Source organism: Protopterus annectens, chromosome 5.part0, assembly GCF_019279795.1.
Source record: "Protopterus annectens isolate FY-2018-M chromosome 5.part0, PAN1.0, whole genome shotgun sequence".
Taxonomy (NCBI): domain Eukaryota; kingdom Metazoa; phylum Chordata; order Ceratodontiformes; family Protopteridae; genus Protopterus; species Protopterus annectens.
The window spans coordinates 36,427,096-36,443,563 of NC_056735.1; the positions used below are offsets into that span (position 1 = coordinate 36,427,096).

Genomic DNA, 16,468 nt, shown 5'->3' on the forward strand with positions numbered 1-16,468 from the left:
GCCTTCTCTTCCATTTTCTTCATTACCTGCTGGGCAGGTTCCCCAAACAGACTGGCCTTATCCATAGGAGCATCCAATAGCTTAGCTTTAACATGATCCGGTAAGACCTGTTCTTTCAACCATGCATGCCTTCTTATCACTGTGCCAGTCATGGCTGATCTAAATGAAGCCTCCAGTGCATCATGGCCACATTTTAAAGAATGGTTACTAACCTGTTGGATGTTATTCACCATTTCTAATACATATTTCTTATCTAAAGATTCATCAGAGGACAGCTTTTTAATTAACTGATCAAGCATAAACTCTTGGTATTGGATCATGTGAAACTGACAGTTTAAAGCTCTAGCTGAGAGAGTAGCAGAGGTGTAGACTTTTTCCCCATCTCTCTAAGGACCTGGATTCCCTTTCAGAGGAATAGGGGTTTTTGCTGTGGTCGAGGCTACTGCCTTAGGCCCCTGGGATATAGTTTCGGGGTCTGCAAGTGGGGCCTTGTATAGGTGGTGATGAGTGTCTGGCACCCTGTAAAATCTATCTGGTTTGGCAGGGGCTGGAGGTAAAGAATCAGGTGCAGTGCAGACATCATTAAATGCATCGTCCACAACAGACAGGACAGGAGGTATAGCTAAGGGCCTATGTTGTGGTAAGTGCAGAAAAGTCCTAAGCCTTTTTCTTGAATCAGAGAAATCTTGTCCCTGCCATTGGAATTGTTCTCTCATGGCATGTAAGGTTTCCCCAAAGGAGAATTCCTCTGGTGGAGAGGCAGCTGGAATGGATTCTTCAGCATCTGAATCTTCATAATTGGAAAAAGGAGCCTCTGGCTGGTCTGTAATGTCTGAGTCATCCGCAGAATCATCAGAGGACACAGGCTCGGGGCTCTGCCCTAGGTCTCTTTCTGGGGCTGAGAGGCCCTGTCTGGGTGAGATTGGGATCCCCTAATTAAGGATATTAAATCTTCTGCCAGAGTAAGCATTTGTGAACTAGAAGTGGGCCTGAGTGAGGGTGGTTTAACAGGCACTGATTTAGCTGATTTGGCTGCTTTAGCCCTGGCAAAGGCCTTAATAGACATGGCTGCAGGAGGCCTAGCAGCACCACGTGCTGGGGTAGAGATATCCAAAGGGATGGTGTCTGATAAATCAGTAGGAACCACAGTTGTAGGCAAAATTTCTGAGGCTGATTCAGGTAAGGTAGCAGGAGCCTCAGTAGTAGTCATGGATTCGGCTGAAGACTGACCAGATTTCTCGGTTTCGGCTGAAACCGAGACACTCGCGGCTTGCTTAACAGTGGTTTCGGCCGAAACCGCGGACCGTGAGTGTTGGTCTTTTTCTTTGCGTTTTTTAACAATTTGGGTAGTCGGAGGATCCGACGGCATAATGTACGCAAAATCTGAGCCGAAAAACTGTTCAGCAAACTCCGACCGACGCCTAAGCGTTCGTCGGTTGAAGGAAGCACAGGCCGAACAGGCTGCTACGTCGTGGTCTGGGCCTAAGCAAGGCAAACAGTAAGAGTGGAAATCTTTATGAGGTATTTGTTTCCCACAAGTTAAACAGTTATTGACTTTTTCTGACATCGGCTGAGGCAAGAAAGAGTCCCCAACGGGGTACTTAGCTTTTTAGAAGTCTTCGAAGTAGTATTCGGTAGTAGTAATCTCTGGATCTGACCGACCGGCACTTGCGAACAGCTTCTGCTTCGGGCGGCACGCGGCAAGAAAGATGGAGGAAAATGGCGTCGGCTGATGCCTTTATACCCGAAGACCAGCAGAGATGACGTCGGGTGAAGTGCGACATCAGCCGAAGCCGGACCCAGACTTTGGAATCCGGCCGACCGAAGGGCTGCCTGACGACAGGACAACCCATTTGTTATGACTGCAGATGCATCCATGAAGGACATCAAAAGATTAATACAAAAACAGAGAAACTAGAAGCTTTTCTTTATAGATACTAAGATACAAGCAGTGAAATTCTTTTTATGTTTCATTAGTTTTATATATGGGTCAGCCATATCTTTACCAATAAGAGGAGAAGTTGTGGAAAACAATTAATAAAGAGTTGAAAGAATTCATATGGGATGGGAAGACAGCAGAGTTAAGTGTGATAAGTTGATCCTTCCAGTTGAACAAGGTGGTTTATAATTACCTCATTTGCAGGGATATTTTAGAGCCACACAGTTAAGGCGGATATACACAACAGAAGCAGAAGATTATAATTCAAAATGGAAAGGGATAATGGTGAAGCAGGAGGAGTTCAAGAAATAAAGAAAGAGTGGGATTCTGGATGCAGATCCTTAAGAAGAATAACAGCAACAATACAGAATACAGGTATGTGCCACTTAATAGGTTTTATCCCATAAAACATTAAGCGGTGTGGACATTAATTGAACATACTATACTTTGTACTGTGCTTTTGCTTAACGTCTGTCTGCATAATAGCCGATCGCATTTACATTCGCTTAGTACAGTTTGAACGTAAATGCAGTCGGACGTTGTGTGGAAGGATGATAAGTGGTGCACACCTGAATTATATTCAAAAAGTAGCAGAAAGTATTCTAAAAATTAAGACAACATGAAAACAAAGGAGACTTTGCCAATAGGGATAACTGTAAGTAGGGGTACAGAAAATAGGCAAGAGGAGGCTAGAAAACTGTCAAAGGAACCAAAATACTAGGAGCAAATAACTACATACAGAGTGGGAAGCGGACAAGAAGACACTTGGACTGCAAGGCTAGAGATTGCTTTTCTTACCAAAGATTGATATCAGAGCCAGCATCACTGAATATGTGTCTGCTAATGTCATAATACCAAGATGTTAGAACAGTCAGCATCCCTGAATATCCCACTGGTAATGTCATAATACCAAGAATATCCCACTGGTAATGTCATAATACCAAGATGTTAGAAGAGCCAGCATCACTGAATATGTGTCTAATAAGGTCATAATAACAAGATGTTAAAACAGCCAGCATCCCCAAATATCTCTCTGGTAAAGTCATAATACTAGGATGTTAGAACAGCCAGCATCACTGAAAATGTGTCTAATAAGGTCATAATAACAAGATGTTAAAACAGCCAGCATCACTGAATATCTCACTGGTAATGTCATAATACCAAGATGTTAGAAAAGTCAGCATCACTGAATATCTCTCTGAATGCTTACACAATGGGGCAAAACCACGTTGGCAAAGAGAAAGGGATAAGGGAATCTTAAGTAAAATACTAACTCTGTTAGAGATTTTAGAAGAATCAAGAAGAGACACTGCTGTTTATTAGTAGAGCATATAAAATATTACATAACTGTATGCCGCGGTGGTACAGCGGTAGCATTGTTACCTCACAGCCAGAGGTTCTCTCGTTTGATTCTCGGCTTGGCTTGGGAGTGCCTTCTGTGTTGAGTCTGCATGTCTTCCCCGCGGCTGGGTAGCGTTCGAAAGACATGCGTGTGTAAATGGGCGTGCCTTCGTTGAAAATTGGGCGTTGAGCTGGCACCTCAGAGTTTCGTAAAACTCTACTGCCAATCATTAGTGGACCGGAGTTCCGCTGTGGCAATCCCTTACCGGGAAAAGCCGAAAGACAAACATATAAAATATTACATAACTATATGAATCAATAAGAGGAGGTTAGAAAAGGCTGGAAAGAAAGACTGGAAAAGCAATTGATAAGAGAACAATGGAAGGACATATGTATGGCTCCCAAGCATGCAACACAGTCCAGAAGGTTTAGGAACTTTGCACAGGTAATTTTATACCCCAAGCAGACTTCAAAAGGTTTTCCTCAGGTTAATAACAAATGTTGCAAGTGTAATGGGGAAGAAAGAGATAACTGGGGACATGCTTTTGGGAATGTAAAGAGTTGGCAGATTTTAAAAACTCATTACAGAGTATACTGTCAAAAATATTGGGTGAGTAAATGGCTGTCACAAAGGAAATGATTCTTTTGAGATGGGACACAGGATCTGAATTGCCTAGACACAATAACACCTTATTAACTTTAATTCTGTTGGCTACTAAAAAACAATTGTTAGAAAATGGAAATCAAAGACTAAACCAACTGCATGTGAAGTACTGAATAGTACAATATTGATAAAAGAACTGGAAGACAAATCTTTCGAAAAGGGAAGGAGCAAATTACATAGAAATAAATGGAAATTGTAGGAACAATACATGCAGAATAATGTTCAGCAGGAGGAGGAGGCGTGAGGTTTAAGGGAAGGCGGGAATGTTAGAAAGAAAAGATATGTGATGAATAATGTATGTAAATGGAAAATGTTAAACTGGTTTGTTTTTTTTTTCTATTAATGTATGTCTGCCAATGTCTTAAGTGATAATTGAATAAAGGTGTTTTAAAAATATCTTGACATTGGAATGCATTGAAAGAGGGGGATCCATGGGCAGACATGTGGAAATGTCCAACAAATCCACCTTAATAGGAGAGTAAGAAAAGAAAGAAGGCTGGAATCATAAAGGGTACCACAAAGTGGACACTTTGTGAATTCAAGAACATTCCTACCACAATGCTTGTGCTTGTCTATTCACTCAGAAATTTTACAAATACAGTAGTGTATACTTTGTGGTAACCTTTATGAATCTGGCCTGGAGGATAACAATTCACACAAATACTGTAGAACCAGAGAAATACTACACTTAAAGGGATCCTAGTTCTTATTTTGGTGCCAACTAGTAAACCTTTTCAGTTTAACAATAAATGGTTTTCTAGAAGCAAGTTTCTTTGCCTCCTTAAAAGCTGCTGAATGTCCTCAAAAAATAACCCCTTGAATCAGTTTCCCTCTCTCATCACATATTTTCAGGACCTCTGCAGCCAACTGTCCAAAAACAACCTACCTATCAAGGTGAGAATTCAAATGTCAGGTTTAAAATCAAGTAATTTTCAAGAATGTACAATACAAACCTTCTCAAAACAGATCCAGCAGCTGTTACCCTGCAGAAGGCATCAGACAAGTCATAAGGACATTTCAAAAACAGTTTGGTTATTTGAGACAGAAGATACAAGTGTACTCAGAAAAGATTTTCCCTCAGAAGAAAGAGAGGCAATAATTTTCCTCATATTCTCAAATTATTCAAACAAAAACTTTAACGTGAGTCACACAATTAAGAATCTTAGAAGTAAGAGTGGCAAAGGAATTCACTTTTTTCCCCAAATCAATGGCTTTCTTGCCATTGAGTGGTAAAGGAATGCACTCTTTTCCCAAATCTGTCAAAGGATTTCTTGCCCTTATCACAGGAACAAACAATTACAGAAGGATTTGCCAAATAAACCACTGCGGGGTCATTTCTGGGATTAGAAAATAAAAATTTGTATGATTGAGAAACCTTATGCAATTTATCTGCCTTCTTATGGTCTGTAGGCTGTCAGGCATATTGCAGGCTTTAAGAAAACATTCTCCAAAGCTTGAAGAGGAACAGCAGTAGGCTTAAGAGATTACAGTTGTAATAAATCATAATATTTTCAAAAGGAAATGTCACTATGTTCCCACAGAAAATCGGTTCATCCTAGACATGGTTTCAGAAAAAAGAAAATCCTTCCAAGGGTCAATCAGAAGAAATACTCTCCTCAGAATCAATTACCTGAGGAGAAAAAAAAAATAGTTGTTCTTTCCCCAGAATCATTTCACTGTTAATCATCTGGAAACTTCAGAACATTTCTGACAATGTCAGACTCTCTCAATCTATACAACCAGACATCACACACATCCACTTAAACATGTCTCAAAAACTTAAAAAAAAAAAACTACTACAATATCTTTCAGAACAATAGTAAACAGAACCCTACAAATTCTGGTTAGTCATTCAAGAAATTTTACATCCTGGACAAAAATCAACCCTAACCTCTCTCTCCCAATAACCTACCACTTGAAACTGCAAAAAAAGTCAACTCTTATTCATAGATAGTATAGCATCCGTAACCAAGGATTTCCCATCATCCAGTCCCAGCCCTGTCCAACAGCCACATTCACTTTCATCTTCAAACCTGTGCTCACATCCTGTATAAAACTACTCACTCAAACCATTCTGGTGATGACCTTCCAAGTAAGTACCTTAAAATAGTAGCCAATAGCATTGCCAATCCTGTCTCAATCCTTAGAAACAGGTCAATGCAGGAATCTAACATTCACTCTTGCTGGAAAAAAATCACACATTATACCTCTACGCAGGAAATTCAACAAACATTACTAACTTTAGACTTAAAGCTATCTTATCTTACCTCTCCAAAATACTTGAAAAATGTATTAAAAAACAACTGCTAAACTATCTTCTGCAGGAAGAACTTCTATCCCCACATAACATGGCTTCCATTCCTTCCATAGTACTAACACTGCACTTCTAACCTATATGGATACTGCCAATAAAGCAAGAGGTAATGGCAAACTAGTCTCCTCCTTATTTCTAGACTTGTCTAAAGCCTTCGACACAGTTTATCACAGCAAACGTTTACTTCAAATGTCAACAGATTTATCTCAAATCACCCCTTCTATGGTTCAAAAGCTACCTGTCCAATGGGTGCCAGTAAAATGGCACTCTACCCTCCCTCCAAATCTCTGAGTCACCACTTGTATGCCACAAGGGTCTATTCTTCGTCTCATACTCACCAACACCCTCTACACAGTCACACAACAGGCCTCCCTAATACAATACACAGATGACTCCACACTCGTATGCACACCATGCAACATGGTACATCCCCAGAAAATTACTCAGGAAGCTTTAACAGCTACTGAAATATAGCTCTAACTCCCAACTAAAGCTCCCCCCACCCAAAAAAAAAAAACAAAACAAAAAAAATGCTACTGCTTTTTTCCACAAATCCTTCTCTCATGAAAAACAAAATTTAAAATCTTATCTCTTAATGACGCAATAACTGAAGTCACTTTTCATAGCAAATTATTAGGGATGATGGTGGACGATAACCTTAAACCTGATCTGCTTATACAAAATTACATTAAAAAAAATAAAAAAATCACCAAAAACTGAGAATGCTTTACACAGCAAAAAAATGTCACCAATGCAGCTAAACTACACTTGTTGCTAATTAGGCCTCCTCTTCTTACCACTTTATGGTGCTCCCATCCTTACTATCCTTGAGGTATCACAAAAATCAAAACCTGACAAATGCTATAATAAAATGGCTAAATTTGCAGCAAATACCCCTTTCAGAATGCACCAATGGATATCGATAAAAAGCCTAAATTGGTTAGAAATACTCCACCTTTACTTGTACTTCCATAAATGTAATCCAATCTATTCCATCCAACTTCTCTGATATCACAGAAAATGTAAAACTAACTGCAACTAATGCAAGGAGTACTGTAAAGGAGATAAAAGGACTAGAGGTGGGATCTCTAGAAAATAGAATGAGTAAATTACAAGAAATACATTTTTTTTGGGGAACAATACATGCAGAATAATGTTCAGGATGAGGCGTGCAATTTAAGAGGAGGCATGTGCTGATCAAATGAAGAAATTCTAGAGAATAATAAGTGCCACAAATAAAGCAACCATACGTGTAATGTACAACCATACGTACAATGTACAACCATACGTGCAATGTACAACCATACGTGTAATGTACAATGCATGAATATGAAAATGTTAATATGGTTTATTTCCTTTTCTGTTAATCAGGGCATGCCTATGTCTTAAGTGGTAATTTAATAAAGGTGGTTAAAACCAACTTTGTTTGTTTGTGTCTTTCGGCTTTTAGGGGTTAGGGGTTGCCACAGCGGAACTCCGGTCCACTAATGATTGGTAGTTGATTTTTACGTGCCAAGTTACCAGCACTGACGCACAACCTTCAACGAAGGTACGCCCATTCACGCATGTCTCCACGCAGAAGACGCTCTAGCTGAGAATCGAACCGGACAGCGTCTTACTGTGAGGCGACAACTCTACCGCAACACCACCACCGCGGGTAAAGGTGGTTAAAACCAACAAAACAGGGAAAAAAAATTTATCACTTAGTTAAATCAACAGTCACTTAATTGAACTTCTAAACATTAGTGACAAAGTGGAAATTATGCTTTGGAGTCCTCCCACCAATTTAGCATAGTCCACAAACTTTCAGTATTTTAGCCACTTCTTCCAAAAGACCAGTTCTGCTGTCCAAACTGCATCTTAGGAAAATAACACTTTACAATTCTTCCATTTTTTTTTCTGCTTTCACATTATTATTTTTAAAGATCGTAAATTATTGTTCTTAAAATATTTTGCAATGCTTTGGAGATTTTCACCTTGGGTCTCTGTTGAAAACAGGCTCCTACCCAGTCAGACTTTCCTGGTAATCAAACACCAGTAAATAAACAAACAAAGGAATACATACATACATATATACATACATACATAAATAGATAAATAAATGACTGCAGGGAGGGAAACAATACCGTAACACTTAATATTTCAGACACCTACAACTCTGGTAAGTTCCTTATACAACTCTCCTATGTTCATTGTTATTCTTTACTATTATAATAGTGATATGCAAAGAACTTATGGACTTCTGGCCCTGATTTGTTGCCTGCAGAAGACAATGAGGCATGGTCATAACAAATCCTGCCCCGGCTTTGCAGGGGATATAAAGGTTATAATTCTTGGTAAAGGAGTGGAAAGATGACAAGGTGGCTGCTTACAAAACAGCCTGAGTGTTGACCTTCTAAGGAAGGCAGTGGTCACTGCTGTGGCCCTTTTAAGGTAGGCTTTCACCTGCTTTGGTACAGTCTTGCCATGTAAGAAGCAACAAAAAGGAGATGCAGACAGCTAGTTCAGAAAAAGACCTGCCCCTTTACTCTTTAAAAAGGATATGAATAATGGAACCAAATTCCTTTCTAATTTGTCTAGGTAAAATCTCAGCTGGTTATTCACATCACATTTTCCCCTTCCATCTTATACCATTTCATAGCAGAACATTCTGTCAGACCTTCACAAATGGTAGTTGAACAGGGATGCATTTTTGAATTTGGTCCACAGTTAGATTGTGCCATCAGACTTCAGTGTCTATGCTTCTCAAATACCTGTGAGACTTTAGTAAACCAGGACTATCTTGCACCTCAGTGAAAGTGCATGGGTCTACAGCTTCAGCCTGCCTTCTTTAGGATTCCCTTCTCTATTCTTGTTACCAGTAAAACAGTTACTTAACTCAGTCTTATATCTGAGACCCTCCAAGAAAGTAATTGGTTCATTGTGGGATTTCAGTCATGATGGAGAAGTTAATGTCTGAACCAGCTGCTGGTGCACCCCCTCAAACATCTGACTTGGAAAATTTCCTTTGTAGTGGCCATTAAAGTGAGGAAGAATGCACAACAATCATGCCAGAGATCTAGGCAAAACTGGCTTCCAAGGAAGAGGCTGTAAAAGTACCTCACCACATTCAGTAGCCCTAAAACTAGTAAAATGGATGGTGTCCCATGGGTTGTCCCCCCGTAGTTCAGTTTCAACTGGATGCCTGCTATGGGCCATCATTTAATGGAGCTAGAAACAGTCTTAGTTAAAATCTGGTTCACTCCTCCAGATCTGGTAATGTCTTTATAGAACCCTGCTTAAGAAGGTCTAGTAAAAATCTGACAAGATAGATGTATTCCTTCTGTAGAGGCTTGTGGAATACAAGAGAACTGTGGTATCTATGGAGTCTCTTCCCAAGATTCTAAGGAACCAGGTATCCCGAGTACTTTTTTCCACTCTTTTACAAACAGGCACAGATGACTTCCTATTTTTAAGTAGGAATGGGTAACGGTTTGGTGGAGAGTGTAGGCTGGGGTAGAATTTGAGAGGTGGGGGAGGGAGAAGAGCAACTGTTTAGTCACAGAAGTTCCTTTGCAGGGTCTCGGTTTTGACGGCCCATGCTTCCCCTTTTAGTCATCTTGCCATTTTCTCTTGCATTAGCACGTATTTCCTTTTAATGGCTTGCCCCTGTCTTGCCTCCGGTAGAAAGGCTACTTCTTGGTACGGTCGTTTCTACTGCATTTTGCAGGGACTGAAACATCTCTTTCCTCTTCTTTTCCAGCTTCCTGAACAAGGGATTAACAAGCAACTCATTTTCTAGTGGAGCATTAAGGATCTGTACCTTCACATGACCTGGTAGGGGCTGAGACCTCAGTCAGAAATATCTCCTAATCATTCAACCCATTGGTACCACCCTGCATAATGCATCCCCAGCATCCCTTGACATTGTGCTTTCCAACCTGTGACTTGAGGTTCCAGTTGTCTAGCATTTCATCTGTCAGGGCTTTGCTGTCTATCTCCTCAGCCCTGTCTTTCAGCTGGAAAAGGAAAGTCCCTTGGTACTTTAACTTATGAGTTTAGCAGTTACAAACCCTGAAGGGCATAGTCTTTCTATTCAAAATGGTCAAGTATTTTACTTTGCCTGTCAATAGGAAAGTAATTCTTGACTGGAGCCTCAGTAACCCCTTGCTGGAATCTCTGGACACTGCCATTAAATCAGCAACAGTATTTTTGCAAAAGCAGTCGGGCTTCTAAGGAGCAAATAGATAGGATTCCTCCTTCAAAGAAGCAAGGCTTCAGTCACTAAAAGAATAACTATGGATTTATTCTCTGGCAAGCCCAGAAGATCTCTTTTACTTAACTTATTTACTAATTCTTGACCAAGTAAGGGGGCTTGTCAGTGGACCCTTTTCAGCCACGACCAGATACCTTTTCTCAGGATCACAGTAATCTTCAGATTCCCCTTTGAATTAATCCCTCATTCTACTATGAGAAATACTCAGCTGGTGAGACAGAAGAAAAGGTACTTTCAATGTTTGACACACAGCTAAGAGAGGATGATATGTGATCCACATAGGTCAAAGGAGACATATTTCTCAGGGTAGGATATTTCTTCAAAAAAAATACAAAGTCCTGAGCTAGCTTTATCAAAAAAGTAAGAGAGTGGGCCCTACGTTTGGGGACAGTTACTGGCCAAGGGGTGTGCTGCTAATGCCCTCACACTCATTTATTAGAATTCAGGCATCAGAAACAGATGCCTGCTAATAACTACCCATATCGACCAGCTCTTGCAGGACTTTGGCACTGGAGGACATGTCACTTCCAATTGCACAACAGCCTCCTGAACAAAATCATCAAAGGTTTAAGAGCAAGTAAGCATTACAGTTAAGACTCCTAATAAGGCCCAATGTTCTTTAACATAAAGTGGCCTTTGGACTCAAAGGTTATGTCCCTGGACTTCTAGGATTCCCCTTCCTGTGTTCCTCCTTTCAAATCTTGAGTTGGATGTCATAGAAGACTCCCCTGAAGCCATGATGGCTCTGGACAAAGTGTGCAGTCTTTTCAGGTTAAAACAGTCCTGCACAGAGTTGACTCTGATAAATGATCTTGTGGTTGAACCTAACATAGCGGGGAAAGAAAATGTCACATTCTGTCCCAGAATAGAAAAAGTGCCACCTAGGTCTTTGTGTTGGATTTGCATCCTACAAGCAATGTAATGCACTTATTAGCTTTAAATTTTGACATCCACATCCCTGATATACAAAATTTCCTCAAGCTATAAATCATGCACAGAAATATGCAATATGATTTTTCTTCTCAACTGAAGCCAGGTCAGACAGACAACTTTTGATACTTAATTCACACCAATAAATATATTCGCTCATACAGCAAGAAAGAGCTGAGGATAGCACAGACAGAAATCCAACGTATACCACACAAGTCCTAATATCCAGGTGGGATGGCATCTGTCTGGCTTGGGGGAGAAACAGGAAAGCTCTAGAAGTCAGAATGGAAGCTGGGCCTTCTACAGCTAGTGTTTTCACTACTGCAGTAATGAACAACAGTATGAATATCATATGAAGGTCTGTCTTCTTCATGGCCTTCACAACAGATGTTGGCAGTTTGGTAAACAATTTAAAAAGAAAGGAGAAACAAAACTGCAGCACAGCTATTGAAACTGGGGTACTCCTAAACTAAACTGAAGGAATCTTTTTTTGGATCCTGGACACAGATGTGGCAGAAAGAATCCACTATGTTGATCAACACCATTCAAAAGCATCCGGCAGGGTTGTTGAATGGCGATCACCAAGTACATAATGTACTGCATTTACTTGTTGAACGTCGCCATGGCTCAAAAGGGATGTTTCCTGAGCTCTTCAGAAAAAAAGGACAAATGCAAACAATGGTTTCAGTCTGAAAGACCGACAGCCTCTAGAGCCTCATTGAGGAGTACAGACTGGGCCTATCCTTAGAGCTCTGTAAAGATGGTTTGGTCACTGAGCAAAAGACTTTATGGAAAAGGACCTAAACGTTTTGACACTGTTATCAATTACCAAATCCAGCATTGAATGGGCCTCTGTGATGGCTCTTCAAACGGAGGCAAATTTAAGGAACCTTCTCCATGGACAGTAATGGATGCTCTAGTCAGGAATGCAACTGCTGGGTTTGTGCTGATGCCCCCTTAAAGGACTTGGCTGGCACAGATGGAAGCAGCACTGTTCTGATACCACAGAACCATCCCTGGTCTGAAAGGATTTTTTCTTCCTTGAGAGTTGGCCTGGACTGGCAGGCAATGGAATAGCCAAGAAGAGTGGGCCACAGCATCCACTTACCACAGTGCTGCTCTGCTTCCTTTGCTGGAAGTTCAACTAATTATTGGGATGCTGGACCAAAGACAACCTTCTTCCATAACAGCGCATCCAGGAGGACCTGCCTAAGTAGCTTCATAAAAGAAGGCTATGCTGCAGCTTTGCCTCTCCTTTGTTTTTAGAGTACTTACCAAAGTGCTAACCTTGTAGTGAAGGCCTGAAGAAGACAGAACTTCATATGATGTTCAGCATACTGTTCATTGTTGTAGCCGTGGAAACACTTGAGAGCTTTGCTGTAGAAGGCCGAACAATCACCAACTTCCAGAGCTTTCCCTTCTTCCATCCAGGCCAGTCAGGTGCTAATCCTGTGCAGGCATGTGTCTGAGCTTACCACTTAGTCACAGATTCAATACAGCCAAACTTGTACTAGCCTATATGATAGCCTGCTGTAGCTAGCCCTTAACTGTAGAGGGCTGAAACTTTTCCAGTGTTTGATTCATCAGTGAGGACTGGAACATGGACAAATAAGATAAACAGTTAAGGGATCCCAAGCCCCAATGTGGCACAGAGGAAATGTCTCACATCCACCTTGTTCAAGGTTTTACATTCCTCATCAGGCAAGTGATGCTGTCTCCAGAACCAATGCTTGATGGAAGAGGCCACCTAATAGTCTGCTCCAAGATGTTTAGTAGGCTTGTCACTCCAATTACCAGAGCCCTTAGAGATGTCAAACTTCTTTTGGCACCAAGGAAGCAAGACATAGGTGCTTCCAAGTTCCAAATAAAGTGCCCCTCAGCAAAAGCTCCATTAACCTAGATGATTTCTCCTCAAAGAGGGATTTCCATGGACAGGAAAAGGGGGCCACGCAGAAGACCAGAAAGGATTTTGTAAGCCTAATGGATTTTTCCAAGGAAAAGGCCATTTTTGGAGGACTTGTACAAGAGGTTTTTTGTGTCTTTATCTGTCTCAGAGATACCAGCTTCTAGGTCTTCTGGGTTACTTTACAGGACAGGGACGGTGAAGGAGAAGTTCTCGTGGACCCAGTTTTGGGTCTGAGTTTCAGACTTCCCTGATATTATAAAAGTAAACTGGGTGAGCAGTGAATGCTGAACAGGGCATCACACTCACGACTTCTTCTGACACAGCAGCATGTGGGTTGAAAAAGCTTGGACTTTGCCTGGCACTGGCATAAGGCTGTGTTCCCAATGGACGTGACGTCCATTCTCGAAAGGCCAGGTCCTGCCAAATAACAATCAACTGGCTGACATTAGGGGACAGAAGGGAGACTCCCAACGCAAAGGCTACTCTGCACCAAGTGTAACTATACAGATTTGGCCAGGGGACTCAAAGTTCTACTCAACAGGAACAGGCTGCTGAGAAGAGGGCTCATGTTATTTGGCAGTATTAGCGTGAGAACAGAGAGAAAAATCAAACCCAAAAGGAAAAATGGAGGCCATCCTGCTAGCTTGGGAAAAGACATCTGTCTGTTCAAATGCAACTCGCATTCATAAATGTGTTATGGCTTCTTACAGGGTCAAGTGGGAGGGGATTCAGATATCACTGTATGCTCCTTTCACGGGGTAGGGAATACAGTGCTACCAACCTGAAAAAAGACCCAGAGGACTGGTTAGAACAGTATGAAACAATATCAATATCAGGCACAGCAGGGTGCCAAGCACTGTATACTGATCTCACATGCACGTGATCCTCTCTGGCACGCCACATCACAGGTAAAGGAAACAACATGCAAAGATGTCAACCCCTACCTGCCATTTCCAGGAGTCTCCAACTCACACTCCATATCATGAAAAAGTTAAGTCATCAGACATGTTTTCCTTTAAAATGACATGCTGAAAATAACAGCAGCATACTGGAGTATAAGTACCGAAGTGGAATGGTATAAGGAACGGCATGCCTGTAGAAGCTAGGAAACAGATACAGAGCTGGTACATACACAGTAATTCAGGACAATTATTTAAGAATCATATCCAAATGAACAAATATTCAACAGTAAAATAAAAGACAAAAGCCCTTACCATTGACAGTGTCTTATGAAGTAAAGACTGGGAATTCTTCAGCCTATGGGCCTCATCCACAACCAAAAGATTCCAGGTAAGCCTAGCAAATTAGAGCAAAGGCAGTTAAAGAAGAATCCATGCAAAACAATCTAGATGAAATAATAAATATCACAGCTGCGTTTGGTATTGCTATTACAGCAGCAAAGTTAAAAAAAAAAAAAAAAAAAACTCTCCTCTCCTTCCCTCTCCCTGTCTCGTATATACACACTATAGATATATATATATATATATATATATATATATATACACATATATACACACCCCATATATGTGTGTGTGTGTGTGTGTGCATATATATATATATATATATATATATATATATATATATATATATATATATATATATATATATATATGTATATACACACACACATTTTATATATATGTCTACATACACACACATATGCATAAACATATGCGTAGCATCACTGAAAGGGCCATATTTCTGTTTTCTACTATTATTTTCAGGCTTTTGCATACAATCTCTTGCCCTTCACTATCAAATAATGATCTTTTTTCTCCTTAAAATGCAGAGTTGTGTAGCCAACTTACTAAAAGAGTAGATGTTTGAATGATCACTGATGCAGCAGCCTAAGCTATGTGGGTTATATAACAGCCATCCATCTTCCAAAGCTTTGGGGCAACTTCCACAGGCACAAATAATTACACAGCTCAAGTTGATCTTACTAAAATACAGGTTTGGGTGCAAAGCTCTTCAGAGCTTTCATGTCAAGTGAGAGAGGGAGGCTAAGCCATGAGATGACATTACTAGGAAAAAAAAATGTCCACTGGCATAAAAAAAAATTGGGATGGAAGGAGGGAGTGGTTACTGAAGCTGTGGTCATTTGAACATCTAGTGGTACAGTAAGCTTACTTACACAACTGTACTAGGTTCATAACATTAGTCACTGCTTCAGTACCCTAAGCTATATGTGCAGAATACAACAGCGTAGAACATCTGGGAGGTGGAAGGGTCCAGGAGCCCCTGAAGAATGGTCTTAGCAAAGCATGAACTATACCAAGAAAAGGAATCTAGCTTGCAGTGCTTTGTAAAAGTATTACAGAGGACCAGTGTGCTACTTCTAGAATAATTTGAGTCCAACCTCTTCCAAAAATCTACAGATGAAGCCAAAGCTCTGGTACAGTGCACATTGACCCTTCTTGGAATAGATCTGTTGTGGTGGGAATAACAAAAAGTAACAACATAGGATAACTACATGGAAACAGTCTGCTTTGACAAAGCTTATCCCTTCTTCTTATCTTCAGAAGAAATAAACTGATTAGAGGTTCTGAAAGATTTTCTTTTGTCAAGATAGTAACCAAGTTCTCTGTGAACATTCACTGTATGAAGAATCCTTTCTCCCTCATTTTTAGGCTCAGGAAAGAATACAAGGAGATGGATAGTTTAACTTAAATTAAATTCAGATACCACTTTGTGAACTAATCCTTATTTTGTGCCTAAAGAAATCTTGTCTCTTTGGAAAATGAGGTAGGGCTAACCCACCATAACAGCTTGTAACTCAAGATACTCTTCTTGCAGAAGTCAAAGCAATCAGTAAAGCTATTTTCCATGTCATGAACCTCAAGTTAGCCAAATGAGCTGGCTTGAATGGAGCATGTGTCAGCTTCTCTACTATAAAGTTAAGATCCCAAAGAAAAGCCACAGTATTTCTTGGAGGTCTCATGAGCAGACATGCTGAAATTGCTGACAAATAAACCCTGATACAGGAGTAAGACACACCAAAGAAAAGGAACACGCACACACTCTCTCATACACGCGCACACTCTCGCACATGCACACACTCGCACGCACAAACACTCTCTCCCACGCACACGCGCGCACTAACACACGCCCTCTCACAT

General features: G+C 40.6%; 1 protein-coding gene across 2 annotated transcripts in view; it reads right to left on the reverse strand.

Moving 5' to 3' along the window:
- CHD1L (chromodomain helicase DNA binding protein 1 like) overlaps positions 1 to 16,468 on the reverse strand; it is a 1,563,352-nt gene that overhangs the window by 1,210,913 nt on the left and 335,971 nt on the right. For both annotated transcript variants that reach the window (XM_044072085.1, XM_044072086.1), the window contains exon 6: positions 14,564 to 14,645. In XM_044072085.1, coding sequence (XP_043928020.1) covers positions 14,564 to 14,645 — 82 coding nt within the window. The remainder of the gene's footprint in view (positions 1 to 14,563; positions 14,646 to 16,468) is intronic.